We start from the raw sequence: 25,686 nt of genomic DNA, 5'->3' as shown, positions 1-25,686 counted from the left end.
CAACTGTAGTCACAACCGAACATGGAAGAGGGAACAGACTGTGCTGGGGGGAGGCTGCTAGAAGGGGCAGGTGGGGGCTTGGGGTATGTTCAGAGGTTGGCGAAGAGCCCTGGCTACAGGGTGGGTCCCTCGCTGGGCATCTTCACAGGCCTCTGGGAGCTCAGGGCTGGGTCCTTATCAAGGTCAAGCCCTTGGGCTGCTCCGTGTGCACTCTGGTGGTCTGGTCAGGGATGGCGAGGGGCACGAGGGAGCCAGTCCAGGGGTTCACAGCCCTGACCTTCTGGAGGCCTTAGCTCTGTGGATGGGGGCAGCAGGGCTGGCTCCGAGGCTCCCGTGGTCCCAGGCAGGGCGGAAAGGCGTGCTTCATGAATGGGGAAGGGCTGCTGTCTCTCGGGTGGTGGGCGCTGTGTGGCCCCCTGGGTGACATGCGTCCTCCCTACCCTCAGCGTACCCTGTGCGGTGCCTGCTGCCCAACGCCCTTGGCTCCTGCACAGACTGGGCCACCCGCTGGTACTTCATCGCCTCTGTGGGCCGCTGTAACCGCTTCTGGTATGGCGGCTGCCATGGCAACGCCAATAACTTTGCCTCAGAGGTGGAGTGTATGAGCAGCTGCCGGGCATCTCAACAGGCACCCCGGCCACCCGGGTCTGGGGCTGCTGGCCATGGCATCCACAGCGATAGTGGCAGAAGTCATGGAAGCCAGCAGGAGGCGCACCGCACTCAGGCCTTAGGAGAACGGGGCCAGGATCTGGGGCTCAGTGCCCCTGGACTGGGCAGAGATTTGGGGCGGCCAGCATCACCCTCCCACAGCTCCTCCTACAGGTGAGCCTCACCTTCCCCAGGTAGGAGGAGAGAGACACAGGCCAGGAGCTAAAACCCTGAGGTCAGCTGGTCCTGTCTCCCCATCCCTTACCTTGAATGCTGTGAACAGTCCTGCCGGGGGCCTCGTGGCCTGGGGAAGCTCAGGCTGCGGAGGTCAGGCAGCCAGTGCTTGGAGATGCCTGGATTCTCCAGCACATCTTGCCACTGCGCCCCAGGGTCTGTCTGGTTGGAAAGTTTATGGGCTTCATGGCTTGGCAAGTCCTTCGACTTCTCTAAGCCTCAGTTTCTTGACCTGTAAAATGGTGATGTTATCTCACAGGTTTTGGGGGTTCCATTTGCTGTTATTCTTGGGACTGTATCATGTTAGTGGGAGACCTGGGGAGACTGAGCACAAAGCAGGAGTGTGGGCCGGGCCCCCGCGTGGGTCTGGCATGTGCTGCGTGTCCCGCCCTCTGTCCCGGGGCTTCATGCTGCCTCTCCCACTGCGGCAGGAGCAGATTGAGGTGGCTGTGCCCTGGGCATGGCAGGGAGGGCGGCTTCCTGAGTCCATGGGCTTCCGGAGCTTGGGTTCCCATGACACCTCTGGCCGTGCAAGTGCCCGTGACAGGATGGGACCCACCGATGCAGGGCAGTCCCTGGTGCTGATGCGCGTGCCTCTCTCCAGGGTGAGCTCGGCAAGCTCGGAGCCCTCTCTGGTGCAGGCAGCCCTGGGGCAGGTGGTGCGGCTCTCCTGCCCTGACGACACCTCCAGGGACCTCCGCACCAGGTGGCACAAGGACGGGCAGCCCATCTCCTCTGACAGGTGTGTGCGGTGTCCTCCCCAGGGGCGGCCTCTCTGATCCCCTCTGGGGTGGGAGGGTCAGTGTGGGGCTACAGGGGCCTGGGGCCTGGGCTGGGGTCGGGCTCACTGTCGTCCTTGAGAGCCCGGAGCCCAAGTCCCCATTCTGCTCACTGAGGCACAGGCTGCAGCCGGATGGCTCCTTGGTCATCAGCCCCCTGCGGGCAGAGGATGCTGGCACCTACAGCTGCGGCAGCCGGCCAGGCCGTGACTCTCCAAAGATCCAGCTTCGTGTCACAGGTCTCTGTGCCCCTCCCCGCACAGATTCTCACGGGCCCCATGGTGGAGTGGACTGGCCGGGGGCTTGAGGCCAGGCACCCGTGTGGTGGAGGGACTAGGGTGCTTCCTCGGGCCCAGGCCTCCTGGCGGCAGGGACCACGGATTCCAGTTGGACAGGGGTGGAGGTCTTGTCCCTTGTGGGCCTTGTTTCTCATGTGTCCCCCACTGGCCTCATGGCCCACCCTTCCTTCTGCCCCCTTGTTCCTTCTGGCCTCATGACAGGGGGTGACACGGCCGTGCTACCTGAGACTGAGATGAGGCGCTTCACTCAGACCAGGGACCCCAGCCAGGGCCACAGTCCTCGGGACTCCAGCCTAGAGGCAGGTGCTGGGGGCCCTGGGGCCATTGCCTCCTCTCATCCATGGCCCAGGACCAGGTAACAGCATGGCGGTGCCTCCCCCCAACCCCCGAGGCCCAGGGTGTATGGGGGTCTCAAGGAATGAGAGGAGTGGAAGGCGAATGGGTCCCCAGGCCAGTGCGTGCTGTCCCCAGGCTTGCTGGCCCACGCTCGGGGCTCTGCACAGTGAGGACTGGAAAGTCCCGAGTCCCTGAGCCTCCGAAGGAGGGTGGTGGGGCCTCCTCCTCCTCCTCCCACCCCAAGCAGGCGGGGCCCTGCGGGTCAGAGCCCTGGACTTGGGAACCGTGGGCAGGGAAAGCATCAGGAGTCAGGGCCCGAGGCAGCCTTGGAGGAGGGCACTGTTTACAGGGGGACGTGGGGGGCTGGGGGCTCCCAGGTGAGCGACCAGAGGCAGGCGTGGAGGCTGGGGAGGGGACAGTCTGAGATTCCGGGTCAGGGGAGGTGGGGGAGCAGAGGCGGCTGTTCGACTTTGCCCAGGTAGTTACTGATGGGGTCCTTAGCGGAACAGGGTGGCAGTGTGAGGAGGATAAATCTGCCCGGAGAGGGAGAAGGGCCCATCCCCACGCACAGATGGAAATGAGGGAGGCAGCGGCCAGGAGCCCCTCAGGCCTGTGGGGTGCTTGTTCTGCAGGCTGCGCCTGGACCAGAACCAGCCTGGGGTGGTGGACGCCCATCCAGGCCAACGGACCCGGTTGACCTGTCGTGCTGAGGGCTTCCCACCCCCGACCATCGAATGGCAGAGAGATGGGCAGACCCTCTCTTCCCCCAGGTTTGTTCAGCTCCCCTCCCTGCTGTCCCCCCCAGGAGTCACCTCCGGTCAGCCAGGGGCTCTCCGGGGTGGCGCCTCTGGGCAGACGACAGGCGGGTCTCCGGGGCCGTTCCAGAGGGTGGTTAGTGGGCAGAGGATCAGGCTGCTGAGGGAGGCGATGGCGGAGGGAGGAGAGGAGGCAGACAGTCCTGGCTGTAATTAGAGCGGCCGGCGTTTACCGACCCACACGGGCACAAGGCTCGCCTCACCACGCAACCTGCGGAGGAGCCACGTGGAGCTAGGTGTTACCTTGTCCCCATTTTTCACGCAGAAGCTTAACGCTACACAGCTCCAAAGTGGCAGGATCAGGCTCCAAGACTGCTCAATGAGTTGCCCAAAACTGGAAACCCAAAGGACCCTGTATCAGAAAACTTGTCATGATTCACAGCCAGGGTTACAAGCCAGGCACCTTCATAAATGAGAGTGCCGGAGGCTGGGCAGCCCCTGCTCTCGCTCCCCCAACCTCCACCCCAGTGGGATGGAGGCCCTGACTCTGTTTGGTCCCCAGACACCAGCAGCAGCCTGATGGCTCTCTGGTCATCAGCCAAGTGGCTGTGGACGATGGTGGCTTCTACACCTGTGTCGCCTTCAGCGGGCAGGACCGCGCCCAGAGACGGGTCCAGCTCAGAGTTCTGGGTACGGTGCAGCCCTCATCGGATGGGTGACTGGGGCCAGTGGCCTTCGAGGTCAGGTGGCACGGGTTGGACAGGACTGGCAGTGGCTGACAGTGTCTCCTCCTTGGACCCAGGGGAGCTGACGATCACAGGGCTGCCCTCGACTGTGACGGTGCCAGAAGGTGACACAGCCAGGCTGCCTTGTGTGGTGGCAGGAGAAAGTGTGAACATCAGATGGTCCAGGTAAGGCTCCGTTCCAGGCAGGCTGGCCCTCGACCCACAGCAGAGCCTGTGCGGCTGGAGCGCAGGGGTCCGCCTTCCTGCAGGGGGGCAGCGCTCCCCGCAGCCCCCATGGCCCCTCCTTCCACTCCCGCCTCCGTCGCTGCGCAGTGAGGCCCGAGGCCGGCCCTCTTTGCCGCTGGCTGGCCCGTACCACGTTGCCCACCCAACCACGGCGCTGCCACTGGCTTGCACCCGGTGACTGTTGGCTCTTGGGACTGTCCTGGGCATTGCAGGATGTGTCCTGGCCCCGGGCCTTCTGTTCACTAGGTGCCAGTAGCCTCCCTCACAGGCCATGACAATGAAAAATGTCTCCAGATGTTGCCAGTTGTCCCCTGGTGGCAAAATCTTCTTTGGGTTTGAGAACCACTGGGCTACACTTGGCTTTGGGGACCTCAGTGTCCTTTCACCCCAAATCCATTGGCCTGATTCCTTCATTCAGCATGCCCTTTTTTTGCCTTCTCCCTCCTGGCAGTGTGTCAGCAGTAGGCTAGGCTCTTGGGATCCCAGGACACTCAGAGCCGTAAGCACTCCCAGGGGATCCTGGGAAGATCTGAGCCTCCTGGGCACTCAGGCAGGGGACAGCACCATGCCCCCAAGCTCCAGAGATTTGCCCCACATACTTACTGTCTGCACTGAGGAGCGAGGCTGCCCCCCATCTGGGAAAATCAAGGAAGGACTGGCCAAGGAGGTGACACTGGCTGGGCCTCGAAGGCTGAGGAGGGGAAGGATGTTCTTGGTCAAGTGAGAGGTGATGCCAGGATGGAAACTGGCCCTCCCCTGGCTCTTCCCAGCAGCGAACATGCTCAGGACTCCCCTCTTATATTCACCCCACATTTCCCTGCAGCCTGGCCTTCTCCCAGTCTCCTCTCTACAGCTCCACTATTTATAGTGGGTGTCCCCCGCCCGTCCACCCCCACTCAAGGCTCAGGCCCTGTACTGGGGCCTCACATCCACCCCTGCTCCCAGGAGACTGCCCTGGCCGAGGCCATGAGCTACCTACCTGCTCCTAAACCCTCTGGACACATTCCAGTCCCCAGGTGGCCTGGGTCCTTCCACTGACTGCTTGGGTTTCCTTGGGCTTCCTGCCCTTGGCCTCAGGCAGCAGCAGCCTTCTGGTGTCCTTTCTGCCTCTCTGGCTGCTGCTGCTCTTTCCCTGGCTGGTTCATCTCCTCATACCTAACCCTTAGACGCCACTGCACCCAGGACTGTCCCTGGTCCTCGGTTTATCTCACTTCACCTTGGGCAAACAGGTAGACACGCAGTTTCCTGGACCACCCACCTGGGTGCAGACCTCAAACCCAATGCTTCCGGGTGTCTCACAGGCGTGCACCATGCAAAACTGTGGGAAAGAACCTCCCCAGTCGCCCCCTCATCGCCACCCTGAGTCTCCCCATGGCGGAGGGACACCACCATCACCCAGTTGCCCAAGCTGGAAGCCTGTCATCCTTGGTTTCCTCTCCCCCAGCCTCCCAGGTCTGGCCCTCATCCCAGTCCCTTACTGCCTGTGCCGTCTACCTGGTCTGGTGTCAAGCTTGTCCTGCACCTCCACTGCAGGCAGCGATCCTTTCAAAGTATAAATGCCGTGTCAGCCTGGCTGCCACCCCTCCATCACCCCAGGACGCAGCCCGAACTCCCGGCCAGAGCCATGTACACTTCCTCTCTCACTCTCTCGCTCTGGCTTCAACCTTCCTTCGAGCTCCAGTCCCCGTGTTCCCCGTCTGCCAGCCAGCTGCAGCCTCATCCTCAGGCCAGGTCTCCGCTAGCCGTCTTCCTCAGGGAGGTCTCCCCCAAACCGCTGCATCCCCACCCCAGTGCCCTGGAGGTGGAAGGGGCTTATGTCCTTCATCCAGCACAGGGCCTGGCACCTCGTGGCTGCATTCAGGTCCTTTTTGCTGATGGAAGGTGAGCATGCGCTTCCTTTGTGGGGAAGAGGCCCACGTACAGCAACTCAGATCACTGCTTTGCTGGTGTGAGCTTTGATAATGTCCTATTTTTCGGGTACCCTGTCTCACCTCTCCCTTGAGGTGTGAGTCACCTGTTTGTCCACAAAGAGGGAGCAGCGGGCTCTGGAACAGCCTTTGGTGGCCCCTTCCTGCTGCCTCCTGGCTCTGGGAGTGGGTCACACAGTCCTGGGGCCTGAAGACCGGAGGCCCTGGCAGCTCTCCCGGTGTCCTCTCCCTTCCAGGAACGGGCTGCCGATACGGGCTGATGGCCACCGTGTGCACCAGTCCCCAGACGGCACACTGCTGATCCACAACCTGCGGGCCGGGGATGCGGGCTCCTACACGTGCAGCAGCTACCGGGGAGGCCAGGCCGCCAGCCGCAGCGCCGAGGTGAAGGTGGCCCCGCCAGGTGAGAAAGGGCCCTTGTACTCCACCGCCCGACAGGGTCATGGTGCGGACGAAGGGGGCAGTGTGTACAGCAGCATCAGCTGAATGGGTGGCGTTCGTGTTATTTTTTAGACTTCCTGGTTTTGAGAACAATGACTGACTGGGCACTTCATCATAATACTTAAGGCGGAAAGATCGTCGAAATGTGTCCATTCTAATTTGGGGGGCGAAACGCGGTCCTGAGACTGAAGGGCGCCTTTGTGGCCCTTTGACCACAGAACCTGGGAGGAAGGGAAGGGGCAGGGGTTAGAGCCACCGTCCCACGAGTGAGACGGGTTTCCAGAAAGAGCTCAAGCGTGTTTCCACAAGCCGCGCAGCAAGTCTGTGGCCGAGGTGCTGCTGGAACCCAGGTCTTTGGACTTCTCATATTTAATGTTCTTTTCACTGAACTAGTGCACCTGTGAGTGGGAAGAATTTTACTTGCATTATTCAGGAGTGTGACATTTTAGTCTTATATTCTCCAGCTCTTGCTGAGTTACCAAATTTCAACAAATCTAAATACCATACTGTAAGATGCATTATTTTCATACCACTAAGGAAAAAAAAGGCTGCCAATTAAAGGACATATGGCTAAGGCCCCGTCAATTAACATGTAGTCCAAGTTGCAGGTGTTCAGATACGAAAATAAGAGCATCTTATGATTGATGAAACAGCCTATGGCTTAATGTTCACACTCACAAGAGCTCTACATTCAAATGAGCCAGAAGGAAAGGGGGTGGGGAGCTCTGCCCCACACCCAGCCTGCCCTCCCATGCGCCCTGGGTCTGAATTCACTGTCAGCACAGCAGGGCCTACAGCCAGTTCTCATGGGGTTTGCAACAGACCTGGGGGAGGGTGTGCCTGGGCAATCCCTGTGCTGGCCTGTGGGATGGGGCGTTCACGGCCCTTAGGGCTGAAGCTCCGCACGAGGGGCAGCATTACACTCGGGGTGCAGGCCCCGCTGGCCTCCTGGCTGCCAGAATGGGGTGGGAAATGGTCAGCACGGGAGGCTGAAGGTCCACGGTAGGGATGTTGCTCAGCGAGTTGGACCGACACCCAGCCTTCCAGCCTGTGAGCTCCACAGAACAGTGACTGGGACTCGCACCCCTGGGGCCAGTCCAGTGCTGAGCATCGCCAGGTGCTCAGAAAGGTGACTGATGCACGCACACACCACCTCAGTGATGGCACCCTACTGCAGGGGCTACTCGGCACCTCTGATCGTGCCCAGCAAACTGACCTCTTGTCTACACAATAAGCAGACTTGCAAGACTTGAGACAAACTGGAATGCAGATTTATTTGAGAAAGAGAGCTGTTCAGAGGACCCTGGCAGTCGTGTTTGTGATCAGCTATAGCCATGTCTATGTGGGGAACCAACTTGCAATCAGAAACTTGCTTGCTGAGGGCTGCGGGGGGCCGGCGGGGTGCTCACGATGCTGTGTGCTTTCCATGTTGGATGTGCGCGTTGCTAATCTAAGGTGTTTTGGGAGCGTCTTTCTTTATAAGAAGTGGTCTCCCTCCTAAGTGTATTCATTCCACTGATTAGGGTTCAAGCTGCTCTCTGCCATTTACGTCGTCCTGTGCGGGCCTCCCTTTGCCCTAGTCCCGGTTTGGTGGCATCCTGGAATTAGTGCTGGCAGCAGGGTAGCGGTGGTGCCAGAGCCAGTTACAGTCGGGCGGGGACACACTTCTACCATCTTGCCTAAAAGGTTGGTTAGAAACGAAAAACACTACAGGGAGAAGACACAGGGGTCACTCAACTTTTTAAACGAGAGGGAATGAGGCCGTGGGGCGGCACAGTGAGACACTCAGATCCAGCTATGCTCACTGTGTGCCCGAGGGGCTGCTCTCATCTCCATCTCGGATGAGGAGACACAGGCCTGGACAGCAGAAGCGTCCCACTGCGGGGCAGAGTCATCCAGCTGGAAGGTAGGAGGAGAGCCAGGGCTGCAGTTAGGAAGTCTGGCTCCGGAGCTGGTGTGCTTAGTCACGATGCTGAGCACCTCCTAACCTCTGGGCCCTGTGACAGGCCCGAGGGCTGCAACAGCTGAGAGGTGATATGAAAGGTCCTGCTTTTTTAAACCACATGCGTAAACGGCTGCTGTTCGCGCAAGTGTAGGTAGTCAGCACTCACACCACACTGATGGCGAGCCTTCGTAGTCATGGTCTTTTAGTTGCACTTTGGAAGGAAGCACGGGGCAGCATGGATAAGCCTTCCCTAGGCCCAGTGGTCTGACTTAAGGGAAGGCGCTATGCAGGCCTAAGCTACGGGGGAGCAAGAGTCCCTTCCAGCAAGAAGAGGGGAGTGAAGTCAAGAGGGAAGTATAGTCCTGAGATGAAGCAGTGGAGTGGTGCTCACACAGGGATTTACGAGCCACAAAGCAGCCCCTCCTAGTCGAGGCAGACGAGGCGGCGGCCAGTGCTTTGTGCTCAGTGCAGTGTTGGAGTTGTTGCTCACAGGCCGGGTTTTCCTGTCCCTTGCCTGACAGTCACTGCTTTCAGGGGGAGGGCAAGAGGAGAAACTGCAAATATGGGGAACTAAGAAACTAAGATCAGCTGGTACTATCAAAGGCACAAAACCTGAGGTTGGAGAAAATCAGCAGTGAGAGAGAGGACAAGACAGCTCTTGCCAATTCAGTATTTTCCTGAGGGCTGATCCTACTCTTTTTCCTTCCCATCTACAGGCCAAGGCAGTTGTCATTCAGCCCTTCAGGTCCTAACAGGAGGGTAGGGAGTTAACTTCCAGAGATGTTCAATCACCCAGTCAGTCAGTATTTGGGAGTCTGCGATGGGCTGTGTGCTGGGCTGCAAAAGAGTAATGGGCGGAGGACTGCATGCTAAAGCAAGGCCTACAATGGGTGGGTACCAGGAGGAGAAGAGAGAGAGAGAGCAAAGGACTGAAAATCTATTTGAAGAAATAATGATGGAAAACGTCCCTAGCCTGGCAAAGGAAATAGACATACAAGTCCAGGAAGTGCAGAGAATCCCAAACAAGATGAATCCAAAGAGGCCCACACCAAGACTCACTGTAATTAAAATGCCAAAGGTTAAAGGCAAAAGAATCTTAAAAGCAGCAAGAGAAAAGCAGTTAGTTACCTCCAAGAATGTCAAGACTGTCACCTAATTTCTCAAGAGAAAGTTTTCAGGCCAGAGTGACTGGCATGAAATATTGAAAGCGAAGAAAAATAAGGACCTACAACCAACATTACTCTGTTCAGCAAGGCTATCGTTTAGAATGGAAGGAGAGACAATTTCCCATACAAGAAAAAGCTAAAGGAGTTCATTCAGCATTAAACCAGTATTATAAGAAATGTTAAAGGGTGTGTAAGTAGAAAAAAGATAACAAATATAAGTAAGTAAACATAGGAAAGAAAAAATTCTCACAAAGGCAAACAGTAAAGGTAGTGAAACAACCAACTATAAAGCTAACAGAAAGGTTAAAAGGCAACAGCAGGAGGAGTACGAGTAGTTATAATAATACATTAAGGGACACACAAAAGAAGTTTAAAAAAATGACAAAACCGTAAATGTGGAGAGGGTAAAACTGTAGGGATTTTGAAATGTGTTTGAACTTAAGTAACTATCAACTTACAATAAACTGCTATAAACACCGCTGGTATACATAAAGCACATGGTAACCACAAACCAAAAACCTACCAGAGAATAAAGAGAAGGAAATCCAAACCTGACACTATAGAATATAGAGAGTCATCAAGATACAAGAGAGCAAGAGACTAAGAAAGGAACAGAGAACTACAAAAGCACTCAGAAAACAATAAAATGGCAGCAACTACATACCTATCAGCACTTCTAAATGTAAATGGACTAAATGGTCCAATCAAAAGACATAGGGTGGCTGAACGGATAGAAAAACAAGGCCCTCTTCAGATGAAAGACATGCACATAAATGGATAGAAAAAGATATTTCATGCAAATGGTTCCCCCCCAAAAGCTGGGGTAGCAATACTTATATCAAACAAAATAGACTTTAAAACAAGGGCTATAACAAGACAAGGAAAGGCATTTCATAATGATACAGGAATTAGCCCAAGAAGACGATATAAATGACATATTAGAACAGATGGACTTAACTGATATTCTTAGGACATTTCATGTAAAAGCAGTATACACATTCTTTTCAAGTACACACACAACATTTTCCAGGATAGACCACATGTTAGGCCACAAAACAAGCCTCAATAAATTAAGAAGTTTGAAATCATGTCAGGCATCTTCTCTGATCACAATAATATAAAACTAGGAATCAATTATAAGAAAAAGACAAACATGTGAAGGCTAAATAATGTGCTACTAAACAATGAATGGATTAACAATGACATCAAGGAAGAAATCAAAAGATGCCTTGAGACAAATGAAAATGAAAACAAAATGACCCCCCATGGAACACAGCTAAAGCAGTTTTAAGAGGGAAATTCATAGTAAAAGAGGTCTACCTCAAAAAAAAGAAAAGAAAAGAAAAATGTCAATCTAACCTTATACCTAAAGGAATTAGAAAATGAAGAACAAAGTCCAAAGTGAGTAGAAGGAAGGGAATAATGAGTATCAAAACAGAAATAAATGTAGAGTCTTAAAAAACGCTAGGAAAGATAAATAAAACTAAGAACTAGTTCTTTGAAAATATAAACAAAATTGAGAAGCCTTTAGCCAGGCTCCTCAAAAGAAAAAAAGAGAGGGCCCAAATAAATACATATAACCTTCCAAGGCTGTATCAGGAAGAAACAAAATCTGAATAGAATGTAACTACTCATGAAATCAAGTCAGTAATTAAAAAACATAAACTCCCAACAAACTAAAGCCCTGGACAAGATGATTTTAAAGGTGAATTTTACCAAACACTCAAAGACTACCCACCCTTCTCAATTATTCACCCCCCCAAAAAAGAAGAGGTAAGATTCTCAACCTCTTTTTTATGAGGTCAGCATTACCCTGATACCAAAACAAGAAAAAGACACACACAAAAAGAAAATTATGGAACACTATCCCTGATGAAGATAGATACAAAAGTTCTCAAGAAAATATTACCAAGCTGAATTCAGCAATACATTAAAAAGACCATACATGGTCATACATGATCATACATGATCAATCAAGTGGGATTTATTCCCAGGATGCAAGGCTGGTTCAGTGTCTGCAAATCAAATTAATGTGACATGCCACATAAAATTAATTTAAAAAATCATCATATCAATAGATACAGAAAAATTATTTGAAAAAATCCAACAGCAAATTTATGATTTAAAAAACCTTAGAATAGTGGGAAAGAAGGAACATGATAAAGGCCACACATGACAAACCCACAGCCAACATCATACTCAAGGGCAAAACTGAAAGCTTTTTCTTTAAGATCAGGAACCAGACAAGGATGTCCTTTAACCACTTTCATTCAACGTAGTATTGGAAGTCCAAGCCATAGCAGTCAGACAAGAAAGGAGCAGAACTGTCATTACTGGCAGATAATACAACACAATACAGAGAGAGCCCTAAAGAATCCACCAAAAATTATTAGAACTAATGAATTAATTCAGCAAATAAGCGAGAATATATAATTCACTTTCAGAAGTCAGTTGCATTTTTATAGAGAAATTAAGAAAACAATCCAATTTACAACTGCATCAAAAAGAACAAAATACCTAGGTAGAAATAAACTTAACCAAGAAGGTAAAAGACCTGTATTCTGAAAACTAGAAGACATTGAAGAAAAATTAAAGAAGATACAAATAAATGGAATGCTATACCATGCTGACAGATAAAAAGAATTAACATTGTTAAAATGTCCATGCTAACCAATGCGATCTACAGATTCAGTGCAACCCCTATCAAAATACCAACAGCATTTTTCACAAAACTAGAATAATCCTAAAATTTATATGGAATCACAAAAGACCTTGAGTAGCCAAACAATGTTGAGAAAGAAGAACAAAGTTGGAGGTATCCCTCTGCCTGATATCAAACTACGCTACAAGGCTACAGTAACCAAAAAACCATACTGGCATAAAAACAGACGCATGGACTACTGCAACAGGACAGACCACCTGGAGATAAACCCATGCCTATATGGTCCATTAACCTATGACAAAGGGGGCCAGAACATACAATGGGGTAAAGCCAGTCTCTTCAATAAATAGTGTTGGGAAAACTGGACAGATACATGCAGAAAAATGGAAGTGGATTACTATACTACAGTATATACAAAACCCAAAATGTATTAAACACCTAAATATGAGACCTGAAACCATAAAACTCCTAGAAGAAACTGGGCAGTAAACTCTTTGGCATCACTCTTAGTAATTTGTATATATTTTTGGATATGTCTCCTCAGGCAAGACAAACAAAGGGAAAACAATCAAATGGGACTACATCAAACTAGAGTTTTTGCACAGCAAAGGAAACCATTAACAAAACAAAAAGACAACCTGTTGAATGGGAGAAGATATTCACCAATGATACAGCCAATAAAGGGTTAATAACCAAAATATATTAGGAACTCATACAACTTGCAACTTAACACCAATAAAACCCCAAACAACCTAATTGAAAAACAGGCAGAGATCCTGAACAGACAGTTCTCTAAAGAGGACATACAGGTGACCAACAAGACATAGGAAAAGATGCTCAACATCACTAATCAGGGAAATGCAAATTAAAACCACAATGAGCTATCACTTCATACCTGTCAGAATGTTTATCATCAATAAATCAACAAACAGTAAGTGTTGGCAAGGATGTGGGGAAAAGAGAACTCTCATACACTGTGAGTGGGACTGTAAATTGGTGCAGCCACTGTGGAAACCAGTATGGACGTTCCTCAAAAATACAACTACTGCCCTGGCTGGTGTGGCTCAGTGGACTGAGTGCTGGCCTGTGAACCAAAGGGTTGCCAGTTCGATTCCTAGTCAGGGCACCTGCCTGAGTTGTGGGCCAGGTCCCCAGTAGGGGGCGCATGAGAGGCAACCACACATTGGTGTTTCCTCTTCCTTTCTCCCCACCTTCCCCTCTCTAAAAATAAATAAATTAAAACAAAAATAAAACAAACCCGGATACAGAGGACAAACTGATGATTGCCAGAGGGGATGGAGTTTGGGAGAATGGGTGAAAAAGGGTGAAGGGATTAAGAAGTACAAACTGCCTGTTATAGAAACAGTCACAGGGATGTAAAGTACAGCATAGGGAATACAGACAATAACACTGTAATGTAATATTGTATGTTAACTGTAATTGGAAAATAAAAAGAATGGGTGGAAACTGCGATCCCTCTTTGTAGTTGTACATATAGGCATTGAAAGGTTACAGAGTAACTGCATTTTGTGAGGGGAATCTGGCAGTCACAGAACCACTTTCCTTTTAAGGAAGTGAAGTGGTGGGTGAGAATTTCAGTGTGCACAGGGCTTCCTTACCACTCTCTCCCCTCTGGTGTTTTGCAGCACGGGCCTCCCAGGAGAGGGACCCCAGCAGGGACTGCATCGACCAGCTGGAGCTGGCCAACTGTGAGCTGATCCTGCAGGCGCGGCTCTGTGGCAATGAGTACTACTCCAGCTTCTGCTGTGCCAGTTGTTCCCGTGTCCAGCCTCATGCTCAGCCGGTCTGGCAGCAGGGATGAGGGCCGGCTCCAGCCCCAGTTCTACAGCAACTCCCAGGGCCAGGGAGACATGCAGAGACTCTTGCTCTCCCTCCGTGGCTGGCAAAGGGAGTTCTCTTCTGGAGAGAGACCCCCCACCCCGACCCCCACCCTGGCAGACAGTGTTGAGCCTCAGCGGCAGCCATACCAGCCTCCCTCTGAGTCCCTCGCAGTGTTTGCATTTCTCACGTGACTGCAGGTAGCTGCTCAGTTGTCAAGAAGAGAGGTCTGTTTGGATAAGGACATCCTTTACAACTTTCCTCTGTAATGCCTGTTACACAGGATCAATTCACTGTGCTTTAAAACAAGCTACCAGGATTCTCACTTCATTTAAAGCTGGACAGAAAGGTGCACAATGATTTTAAAGTTAACACCTGTCTAACTCCTGCTGTGACAGGGAAGGAGTCTTAGCTAGAACTAAATCTCATCTGGGGTCACACAGTGAGGTATGGCTCTAGTCTCTCTCACCCTTCCAGGTAGTAAACAGCAACGAGCTTCAAACCCATCTGTGCATATGGTTAATAGCCTAATGTTTGTGTAAGCTCTGGGCAAAGTAAAATTTACTGAGGCTCAGCATAGGATCTGGGCTGGAAGGGGAGCGGCTGCATTGTTCTCTGAGCATGAACGAACTGGGAGAGCTCCTTACTTCCATCTGGAAGCTGGGGCCAGAAGTCCTCCTGAGGCCGACATGCAGAGCTGGCTGTGAGGATCTCCTCCCACCCCTGTGGAGCTGACCGAAGGGCCTGCTCTGTATTGTGACCAACAAGGAGTCTCTCCTCCTCACACAGGAATCTGTGAAGCAAATGTGGGCTGCCAGGTGAAAGCCAGACTGTTAGAAACGGCACCAGCAAGATGGGGGGATCAATGGAGGGGAGGGCGATGAAGTAATAAGGAAGTGACTTCAGAAATGGCTGGAGGTGGAAGAAGTCAATCTTCATCTCAGACCTTCCAATTCCTTGCTGCTAAAATGCCTGGATTTAGCCCTGGCTGGTGCAGCTCAGTGGATTGAGCGCGGGCCTGTGAACCAAAGGATCACAGTTCAATTCCCAGTCAGGGCACATGCCTGGGTTGCAGGCCAGTTCCCAGCAGGGGACGCACCAGAGGCAACCATACATTGCTATTTCTCTCCTTCTCTCCTTCCCTTCCCCTCTAAACATAAATAAATAAAATATTAAAAAAAATAAAGTGCCTGGATTTAATGAGCTTCTGAGTCCCTTTCCACTTGAACTTTCTACCAATCCTCTAGAGGGCTGGCTGGGCCTAGTGACGGATGTTATTCGGGGAAAGACAGGCATTAAAGGGAAAGGTTTCTTTTAATTGCCACCAGGCTGGCTGGGTGAGGGACACCTGTTGGTTTACCTGTCACTCAACAAAGAAAACACGGGCTGGAGCAGAGGTCTTTTCTTCTTTTTATGTAAAAACAGTATTTGAGGAGCATCCTCTTTTATTTACCATGGCTGGCTTTTCTATAGAAATTGGAAAATAAGGACTACTTTCTTGGACTCCCCAGTTCTTTTTTGTCATTTTTATTTTTTTAATTTAATTATCGTTCAAGTACAGTTTTCTGTCTTTTACTCCCATCCCAGCCTACCCTTCAGTTCTTTAATTAAACCAATATTTGGTCTGCTGTCGACACATTTTCATAAAGTAAGTTTGAAGTAAGTTAGCTCTTCTTAGAATTAGTCGCAGAATAAGTGGGCTTGAAGTTCAAGGTGAGAGTCAAGCTGAATCTAAACCACTGGTTTTCAACCCTCTTCAATAGTGGGAGCCTTTTAAAAAACCTGGGGTCCCAGTCCCCAGAGATTGGAATGTAACTGGTCTGGAGCATGGGCTGGGCATGAGGATTTTGATGTGTATCTGAGGCTGAGAATCCTGCTCCAGCCCTGGACTTCTGAGTGTGACTCGTGTTCAAATGCAGATTCTGCCTGTGCGGACTGGGGTGGGGCCGGGATTCTGTATCTCTAACCAGCTCCTTGGTGGAGTCCACGCTGTTGTCCAGACCACACTTTGGGCAGCAAGAATCTGACGTTAGAGATGCCCTTAGGGTCAACTGAAGCCTAAAGAGTAAATACAAACATGAACTCTAGGAATATACTGCTCCCAATAAAAGATTTTCTAGTCACCAAACTGCAGCAGCAGAATGGAGAGAACAAGACCAAAAGAACCAAAAGTCAACTCATTTGCTAATAAAGGGGAAAAGAACAGCCCTTCATGGGAGAAGCTTCTACCACGAACATTTATTTTTGTTAAAGCAGATTATAAATTCTCATCAGTACAAATATATATATAACTTACATTTGATTGTAAGGCCAACGTTCAAAAGTAAAAATGAGATGGGATCTCACATTGTTACCAGAGGTCAAATGGCTGCTACCGGCAATAGGTGTCTGCTCACCACGAGGGAGGGACGAGGACAGACACACAGACACACACACCCGCCCCGAACAAACCAGAAACTCTGTCCCCACAAAACCTGTGGGGGCAAAACTTAGAGGATAAAACAAAACCCACCAAGGAAGACCCACATGACAGGCCAACATGGCACCCGCGCTGCGGTCTGTGGATGTGACCATTGTTACCTTAGTGTTAAAGGGTTAACACAGGGAAACTGCAGCAATACATGAAGGAAAACACAAATTCTCTGTAGAGCACATGTAGATTGAGTCCGTTAAAATAATGACATTGGAATTTCATCATAGGTTTAAAACCAGGACAATGCTAGTCTTTCATTTTCTTTATTTAAACTACAACCGAGAGACTGTGGGTCATAAGCATGATTGTGGCTGCAACGCGCTACTTCCACGGACTGACACTGAGCTGGGGTCCTGCCTGCACCTCCAGCTTTTCCTCATCTTACTTCACTAGGCATCAATGATAAATCAATCTTATGTACAATTTCTTACAGTTAACCCTTTTACCTTTGGCAAGATTACTTACAACTCTTACAACTTTTTAATATTGAGAACTATTTAAAATATTCTAAATGCATAAAAATAAAGATTTTGGCTTTTTGATATATATTTATAATATTTATTCTTACTCAAAATGGAAGCTCAACTTGACCCCTAAAATATAGCTCTGCTGGGCAGCTGCTGGTGTGCCCTCCTGGAAATGCCGGCCACACCGCCTGCCCCTTGTCCTGGCCTGAGCACAGGCCGCCCCGTTCTTGACCTTTAACACAGGCCAGTACTGATAGGAGGCAGGTGCACGGCCTGAAAAACAAAGGGAGATCGTTTTGCTTCCCGTTGTGTTTTATATTCCAGTAAATGTGCTTTGAATACAGATTCCGGTTCAGGTATGTCTGCCTCTCTGTTGTCAGAGATTTGTAAGGGGCTGAGGCAGGAGGAGGGGAACAGAAGGGAACATTTTCTTGACGTCTTTAGCTTAACTAGGATAGCTCTTTTCTAGGAATGGTTTTCTCCACTTTTTGCAAAATCGCCGGCAGAGCGCTCTGTGCTTGGACATGCTCCTTGGGACCTTTGGGATTAGCGAAAAGTGTACTGATCAGGGACACAAAGTCTGCTCTGACCTCCACCCCACCCCACCTTGCCTAAGTACGGAGAAAATACGTAAGCCGTAGGGACTGCTGCTCACAGTTCAATTTCAAACGTCTTCTGTAGGTCACTGGAGAAAGGGTTGGTAGGGGAAGGGTTAGTGCGCTGCTTGGACTTGCTTTCTAACGCAGCCCACTGGGCTTCAAAAGGATCCACCGGGCAGGGGCCCGTGGGAACCTCTGTGTGCTTGTCTCCTGAAGCCAACCTGCCGTCGTCTACACCATTGAAAGCCGAGGAACCATTGAAGTGCTGTGCAGGAGGCCTAAAGAAGGGACTGGCAGTAGTGCTGCTTGCCTCATACTGAGGGAATGTCTGCTGCTTGACCAGGCTGGGAGACTGATGGGCGTGGGCAGCCGGAGGGTGGCCTGCAGTGCCAAACACATTGGCTACCATCTGGGAGGGAGTGATGCCCACCACAGGCACATTAGGGGCTGGATAGGGCATCCCATTGGCCACAGGATAGGCCTGGGCAGGGACAAAGGCTGGCTGCAGGGGTGGGACCACACCCCCTGGCACGGGCTGGGAGGTGAGGAATGCATTCCCTTGGAAAGGCGGCGCTGGCTGGGAGATGACAGTGGGCGGAGGCGGCTGGAGCACTGGCTGCAGAGGGATAGCTGGGGCTGGGGGCTGCTGAGCCCGGATGCTCTTGGACACCTCTTCTAACCAGCGGTCGGCCTCAGAGGGAGTGCGTCTGTGGCCAGCCTGGAAGAGACCTGGAGAGGCAGCACCAGGAGACTGACCCCACTCGGTCCCTGGAACCAACGACATGAAGAGAGACAAAAGAATCAGTCTTTGGGGGCTGCATTCCTTACCTGCTAACCTTGGTTGTTTGAATGATCCTAACATGTGGAACAAGTGCTTCTACTGGGCTGTTTCAGTACTAGCTGAGGCGGGTTTGTGGTGGGACGAAGAACCTGCCCGACCACGCTGTGTCTCAGCCACGCAGAGGAGCTCTCTAGATGTGGCTCGACTGCAACCGAGGCAGCTGGCGGGCACGAGAAACCCCTCCCTGCTGCTGGAGCTAATCCATGGTGCAGAAACCCCCTTGCACATGCTCCAAGGGGCCCCAGGTGAACCACCTCCTGCTCTAAGAGACCAAAAAGGAAACAATCAGTGACTGGGTGCTGCACCTGTGGCCCCTGCCTGGCTTCTACACACACATCTTCCTGGTGAACTGCCTTTATTACTATTTACATTTTTTGGGTTTTATGGTTAAATTTTCATTATAGAAAAACTTGAAGGTACAGAAAAGCAAAAACAAAGTGCTTTTTAAAGCTCTTGTAGGAGGCAGGGCCCCTCATCCTACGTATCTCCAAACCCAGTGACAGACTCCCTCAGGGCAGGCCCCAGGAATCCGTGTTTTATGAAAGTTCTGTGGGTAGTTCTGTTTGATAGTCTTCAGAACGGTCAGCTTAACCTCTTTAGTTCCTTCTCCTTCCCTGTCCTTTCTTAATAGCAGTGTAGTTCCAGGAGGGAACAGACGCTTCCTAAACAGACTCCTCCCTGATTACCCACTGATGGCTGATTTTCAAACCAGGGTCGCTTATCTGATCCCAGAATCCTCACCACCATTTGTGGCCACCTTACCGGAATGAGTGGCTGCAATTCCCTTGTTATCAGCATCAAGGGCATGGGCCCAAGGGTTGGTTTCACGCACAGGCATTGCTACGGGTGCTAGAGCAGTATGGGCTGGCTTAGCAGCAAGCACATGGAAGGCTGAGTCAGTGCCATTAGCTACAATGGGAGCAGACAACATCAATGGAGTTAATTCATGCAGGGTGTATAGGTGACCCCGTGGAGCTGGGTCAGTCAGGCCGATGTACAATACTGGTGGAGCAGAAAGAAAAGTTGGTGCTAGGGTAACCATACCACCCTGTAATGAATACACAAACCTTCTGGTAAAGGGAGAATCAGAGGTTGTGATTAAAATGGCTACACTGAAAAAGTCAAATGACTGTTCAAGGAAACTGTGTGTATGAGGAGAGAGAAAATGAAGCCTAGAAAAACAATTTCAAATTAAACTGAAAAGAGCTGCTTTGTCTTACAAACAGCAAAAAGCTAACTCTTTTAGATGTATCTTAGCCTTTGGCATAGTGATGTAGATAAAGCATTTCCCTCTCCCACCTCTTTTCCAAAAGATCAAATTATGGCAACAGTAACAACAACGAGATAAATATAATGGTTCTGTATTATATGCTAGGCACTATGTTAATATTTTAGTGTGCCTTATCTCATTAAATTCTCTCAAAAACCTAGTAAGAGTGGATTATCCCTGTATTACAGATGATAAATCAAACTTGGTGTATGTTTTCATTTGCTAAATAAATTTGTAATTGGTTACAGAATTAATTTTATCTCCTTTTTTTGGAAGGTATTTTCCTCTTGGTAATGTTCATAATATCTCAAAGAAGCTACTATTCTTTCCTTGTCTCTTGTTTTCAAAGTCTCCTGACCCTGCTCCTTTATGTAGGCATCTGGGCCGTCAGTTTCTACCCCTTGGCCCGGCTGTCCTGTCCAGTGCGGGACAGAGAAGCAGGCACGTTCTACCACCCTCTTCAGGACCGGGCAACCGCACTAGGGCACAGGTGCTCTTTTCCCAGGGCTTGTCTAAAAGACTAGCTCACCCTTAGGCTGGCAGCCCCTTAAAGGCAGGGAAAGGACTATGTTCTATTCAGTCTTACACCCTTTGCTTTGTGAACAGGCATACAGTCAGTAAAATGTAACAGGCATTATGTTCAGTAAGACCTGGGTTTAAATCCTGGTGGTGCATTTGGGCAATTTACTCAACCTCTCTGAGCCTCATTTTCTTTATCTGTAATGCTTACCCCAAAGGCTGGTGTGGGGATTAACTGAGACGGGAACAAGCATGGGTCCTTACCATGACGTGGCAGGAGCCACTAAGTGCTCAATATATTGTGCCTATTATTACTGGTACTGTAAATATTTGTCAGATGGGATGGAAAGCTGTTTGGTGCACATGCCTATGCAGGGGTGTCCAGCCTATGGCATCTCAGGCCATTCTGGAAGAGGAAGCATTGTCTTGGGCTACACATTAAATACACTGTGACATAGAATCACAAAACAATCTCATAATGTTTTGAGTAAATTTATGATTTCGTGTTGGGCCACATTCACAGCCCAGGATGGGCTGCGTGCAGCCCGCGGGCCGCAGGTTGGACACCTCTGGAAGGTTTTTTTTTCCTTCAAGAGACTCCTCGAGGAAAAGCATGTACTGTCTCACTCCAATAGGAGTGGGGTACTGTCTCCACGGCAAAGCTTTCTCTGAACTCTCACTCAAAAGAAATGAAGAAATGGCAGTCACAGGAGCTCAAATTCTAAAAGTCTGTAATTTAAGTTATACAGACTCTTGCTTACCTCTGAGTCAACACCAGCTGTTAACTCAGTATTTCTGAAAACAACTTTTAGTGACTCTTCAACGCCACGGAGTCACACTTCAGGGTGCTTACTGAAGATAAGCACCCTAAATGAACTAAAGGACCGAAAGCAGGACTTCTTTTTAAACGAGCCTCTTGAGACAGGCTGGAGACTAGACGAGTCCGGGGCTTCTCAGCCTTGGCACTCCTGATAATTCGGGCAGGAGAACTCTCTGTTGGGAGGGCGGCTAGCCTGGGCATTGAAGGGTGTTTAGTATTATAGCATTCCTGGCCTCTACACAGGTGCCAGTAGCAATCACTCTACCCAAGCTGTGAAACCCAAAAGTGTCTCCAGACAATAAACGCCCAATTTTCCTCGAGGGGCAAAACCACCCTGGGTTGAAAACCACTGCGCTGGAACAAGCGCAGCACCAGAACAAACTCGGACGGCTGTGCTGCTGAAGGACTGGCTGGATGACTGGCTGGATGTACTGACTCCGAACGGTCAAGCAGCGCGGGAGGCAGGGGTGGGGACTACAGACGCTCCTGACAGAATGGGGTGAAAGACAGGTAGGTACGTGCAAGATGACGAATGCAGACAGCCTAGGAAACACAAAGGGCAACGAAGCACAAGGACACTGTCAAACGGGGAAATGAACCGACCTGAGCCATTATCAAACGGGGAAATGAATGGGTCTGACCAGCTCTCGGAAGCGCGGGATGCCAACTTACAGGAAGCGCGAGGCATCATAAAAGTACTGCGTTCAAAGAGAACCGCTGAGCAGGCTAAGAGGGCACTAACCTTGAAAGGCAGGAGACTGTGGTGCCGCTGCTGTCCCCGGTTTGGTCATCGGGGCGGACGAGAAGGGGTCTTCGGAGGGTGTGCTGAAGGCACTGGTGATCTGTGAGCACAGGGAGCTGATACTCTCCGCTTCCCCCTCAACTTCCGGCACTGCAAGACAAGCAGAAAATGGCTCGAGAGAGGAGAACCAAAGAACCCTGAAACATAACAGCATGATACAAGGTGGCACTTTACAGCATCCCTTGCTTGTCAAAGGAGAAGTCTCAGCAGTCAGTGGGGCTATAGAAACAGCTTCAGAATATTTGCTGGCTCTCTTTCACTGACTTCTCAGATGAGAAGGTACAAAACGCCAGCTATTCTTGTACTAAGGACTATCTTAATGCCTTGCAAACCCCAAGATTTCGTTATCTCCTCTCTGGGGTGACACTGTTGAGAAGCTGGTGTTCTTTTTGGGCCAAGATATTCAGTTGGCTAGATCTTTCCGCAAGACATGAGCAACCCATTTGTCTCCCAACCAGTTCATAAGGCTGTGGTCTGAGTTATGTTCGGAAGCTATTTAGCAACTATCAGAAAATGGGCTCAAGTCGAGGGCACCAGTGGGGGCTCAGTCCCCTTCTCTGTGATAAGCAACAACAATGGCATCACTCTCATTTTCCTCCAAAGCACCAAAGAACCTCATAGGAACTGTGATAACATGAAAAAGCGAACTGAGGTCCAGGACTCCTGAGGCTTTGTTCTTAACACCGACTCTGAGATACTGTCACCGAGGAAGCTAATTATGTGTCCCGAACCTTTGTTTGCTCGACGGTGCAGAGAGAATGATAGGTTTTGTTTCCCATCTGCTCCAGAAGGGGACTGAAGACAGGCACTTGAAGCACCTGGAGTTTGTTTTTACAGGAGTTGAGAGCTGGCACAACCCTCGGTAATCGTCTTGCCAACCGTTGTTTAGGCCTCATTTCATCCATCAAAAGAACTTAACTCTCTGAACCCTTTACACCACTACCTGTGAGAGTAGAGTCCCTATTGAGACAGAGCTTCCTCACATTCTGCTGCAGTCCTGGCGAGATGTGTCTCGGAGTGAAGTAAAATAGCGTCCAATAAAAGCACTGACCAGATCTGACACTTAAGCTCCGGATCTTATGATGAGGATAAAGCTACCGGGGCTGGCTCAGCTGCACAGAGGCCACACAAAGGGCTGTGTGGCAGCTCTGAAAGGTAATGAATAGGTGGGAGCAAGCCCACTGTCTCTGATGCACAGCAGGTCTTAGATTTACGCAGGAGGCCAGTTTAGAGTTTCCTCCCTATGGGGCCAACCAGCCACAGGACAATGAGCACTTATCCATTTCTTCTGGTGCATCTGACAGTAATGCTATTTAACTGGATATGTTTCCAGAGCCTTTATAATTAATTCCCCTCTGGGTCCCAAGTGGCAGAATAAGAATGGACACTTGAGACCCTTGATGTTTGGAAGCAGGCTGGCTGAGTTATTAGGAAGTACACTTCCACCAGGACAAACCACAAGCCTTATAGCTCAGGCTAGGAATGTCCACCAGGGCTCCGTTACCTGTCTGTTGAAGAGAAATGAGTGATTCGCATCTCCCTCCATGCACCTCAGTTTTCTCCCAAGGGAAATGATACAAGATACATACAACCATAAACCAGCCTGAGGTGGGGGCTGGTTTGATAGGATTAGTGTTTCCACTGGAAGGGACGGTGGTGCCTCACTGCTAGAGTGCTCCGTGAGTTAGGTGGAAGCTGTGTTACCTGCATTTTTAATGGGGAAATCAGTCTTCCTCTGCATAGTGGAAGGCAAGTCGTTGACACGCAGGGACAGCTGGCGTTTGAAGGGTGACATCTTCTGGCTAAGAGCAGGAAATCCTCGGAAGGAACCTTGGCGAGCAAGTTGTTCGATTGGCGCGTGGCGGCGGGGGATGGCATGAGGGTTGTTCGTCTCCAGACCGGCAGTGGCGTCCGAGGTGGGAGAGGTGGGGGACGACGGGGGTGGGGCAGTGCTGCCAGGGGCCACTGAAGAACCCCCAACTGTCTTGTCTGTTTCAGCTCAAGAAAGTCAAGAGAAAGAGCACCTCAGCAATGTCTTCAAATAATCTGAGCTTACACAGCTGAGAAAATGAAAAACCATCCTAGGGCCTTTTACCCGTATTTCCTTCCCAGTGTCTTTCTCTCTCTCTCTTCTTCCCACCGTCTCTTAAAGAGGCAGGTTAGAAGCAGAGCTCAGATCTATTTTTCAAACAAATAAAAAGTTTAATCTACTACGTGTCACACGGTATAACTACTATGACACAAATATTAGATCTTTGATTCTTATGCAGCGATTCATAATTTAAGACTTCGAACAAGATTTAAAAAAACAGTAGGTATGAACTAATGTGAGGTCCTTTAAAGAATGATGGTTTATGCTTTCCAATGTTTGCTTATTTGTCTGGGGGAGAGGACTTTGGGAATAGTAGTCAGAAATGACTACATGACGTAAGTTTGATTAGATGTTAAAGAATGTCCCAAAGCAGCCTTTCACTCACGGAGAAAGTGCACTGTGGCTCATGTGAATAAAAGCATACAGAAGTAAGATTTTCGATGGGAATAAACCTAAATAGAAGACTATTCCCGTGTGAGTGCCGGCTAGGCCCCCATTTGAACGTGGGCAGCCTCAAGCTGTCCCTTCTCACAGTCCTCGGCAGTTGTTGGGACACAACCACTTGGGCAGGTGCCGTGCGTGGCACAGAGCATTACCGGGTGGTTTGGAAGAATACGCGTCCAGTCAGAAAGTCCCTGAAACACACTAAATAATCGCTATACAGACTAAATTTTCTAATAAAAAATTGTGTGGTGTTTTTTTATCCTTTGCTATCGTGGCACAAATGTTTATAAGAAATGAAAAAAATCACAATCAATAATTTAATTTCTAATAAAAAGATGTATCTTCTTTTTTGACTTAAGAATTAGAGCTGTTTGGATTATTATTTTCTTTTTTTAAGATTCATTTATTTATTTGTAGACAGGAAAAGAGAGGGAGACAGACAGGGAGAGAAACAGCAATGTGTGGTTGCCTCTTGCACACCCCCTACTGGGGACCTAGCCTGCAACCCAGGCATGTGCCCTGACTGGGAATTGAACCAGCAACCCTTTGGTTCTTATGCTGGTGCTCAGTCCACTAAGCCACACCAGCCAGGACTGTTTGGGTCATTTTTAATAACATTGCCCCAAATGGCTGGTTTAGAAATGAAAGAATATAGTAAAAAATTAACAAAATTATGTTAATATATATTTAAACTGAACTCCTTAATTCCAAAATATTCCTTGTTTGTTTCAACCCCAGCTATACACAAAAATGCAAAGCATTTCCCCCAAGCCCTATCACTTAGTTCAAAAACACACCTAATCCAACTTAGGCAATAGCCTTCTGAATTACTTGAATGCTCGCACAGGCATTTCTGCTATGCCGCCACATGTACCTGAAAAAAACTCACGTTCTGCAAAAATCACACACTAAAATTAACAGGGCTAAGTTAGGGGCTGCCTTTTCAAAATCTGTGAACTTTCGTTCTGCTAAAGCACTAATACACAGTTACAATCTAATAAGAACAGTGTCACTGGGAAATCTCTGCCTGCATTTGCACCCAGCACCATGTCAGGGGGTCCTGTGCAGCCTGAACCTGGGATCTGTACTTCTTCCTCTAAGATGTAGGTCCCTGATAGCAGCTGCTTCTCCCAGCTCAGATGCATCAGAACTGAACTCTGCTCCAGGAAGTGGATTCTCCCAATTTTGTTTTTAAGCATGGGGTGTAATGCCTTTGCAGCTTATTTAACTACACTCTCAGCTTCCCCAGATAGTGTAACATCGTAACAAGGGCAAACAGTTTCAGAGTCACTAAACAAGCCACTCTAAAGGAGAGGGCTTTGTTTAGATTTTAAGCTTTGTTCTTGAAGGTCTTAT

At 49.8% G+C, this 25,686-nt stretch overlaps 2 protein-coding genes across 9 annotated transcripts in view; one reads left to right on the top strand and one right to left on the bottom strand.

The window, feature by feature from the left end:
- Positions 1 to 14,795, top strand: part of PAPLN (papilin, proteoglycan like sulfated glycoprotein) — a 35,956-nt gene extending 21,161 nt beyond the window's left edge. The window contains exons 18-26 of one of the 2 annotated variants that reach the window (XM_037031179.1): positions 447 to 822; positions 1,487 to 1,624; positions 1,779 to 1,900; positions 2,162 to 2,315; positions 2,929 to 3,066; positions 3,614 to 3,741; positions 3,854 to 3,962; positions 6,187 to 6,353; positions 13,811 to 14,795. In XM_037031179.1, coding sequence (XP_036887074.1) covers positions 447 to 822; positions 1,487 to 1,624; positions 1,779 to 1,900; positions 2,162 to 2,315; positions 2,929 to 3,066; positions 3,614 to 3,741; positions 3,854 to 3,962; positions 6,187 to 6,353; positions 13,811 to 13,986 — 1,508 coding nt within the window. In that variant the 3' untranslated portion in view covers positions 13,987 to 14,795. The remainder of the gene's footprint in view (positions 1 to 446; positions 823 to 1,486; positions 1,625 to 1,778; positions 1,901 to 2,161; positions 2,316 to 2,928; positions 3,067 to 3,613; positions 3,742 to 3,853; positions 3,963 to 6,186; positions 6,354 to 13,810) is intronic. The other variant, XM_037031180.1, reaches the window with a different exon arrangement.
- A 1,421-nt stretch (positions 14,796 to 16,216) lies between these two features.
- NUMB (NUMB endocytic adaptor protein) overlaps positions 16,217 to 25,686 on the bottom strand; it is a 144,175-nt gene continuing 134,705 nt past the window's right edge. For 4 of the 7 annotated variants that reach the window (XM_037031661.1, XM_037031665.1, XM_037031663.1 and 1 more), the window contains 4 exons: positions 23,499 to 23,792; positions 21,735 to 21,884; positions 19,146 to 19,292; positions 16,217 to 18,310 (listed from right to left, as the gene is read on the bottom strand). In XM_037031661.1, the coding sequence (XP_036887556.1) occupies positions 17,595 to 18,310; positions 19,146 to 19,292; positions 21,735 to 21,884; positions 23,499 to 23,792 (1,307 nt within the window). In that variant the 3' untranslated portion in view covers positions 16,217 to 17,594. The remainder of the gene's footprint in view (positions 18,311 to 19,145; positions 19,293 to 21,734; positions 21,885 to 23,498; positions 23,793 to 25,686) is intronic. The other 3 variants (XM_037031666.1, XM_037031667.1, XM_037031664.1) reach the window with 2 other exon arrangements.

This window comes from Sturnira hondurensis, unplaced genomic scaffold (assembly GCF_014824575.4).
Source record: "Sturnira hondurensis isolate 20B ecotype Veracruz unplaced genomic scaffold, ASM1482457v3 Scaffold0021143, whole genome shotgun sequence".
In the NCBI taxonomy this organism is placed as follows: domain Eukaryota; kingdom Metazoa; phylum Chordata; class Mammalia; order Chiroptera; family Phyllostomidae; genus Sturnira; species Sturnira hondurensis.
The sequence above is the reverse complement of the archived record's forward strand: the minus strand, read 5'-3'. Positions and strand labels throughout refer to the sequence as shown.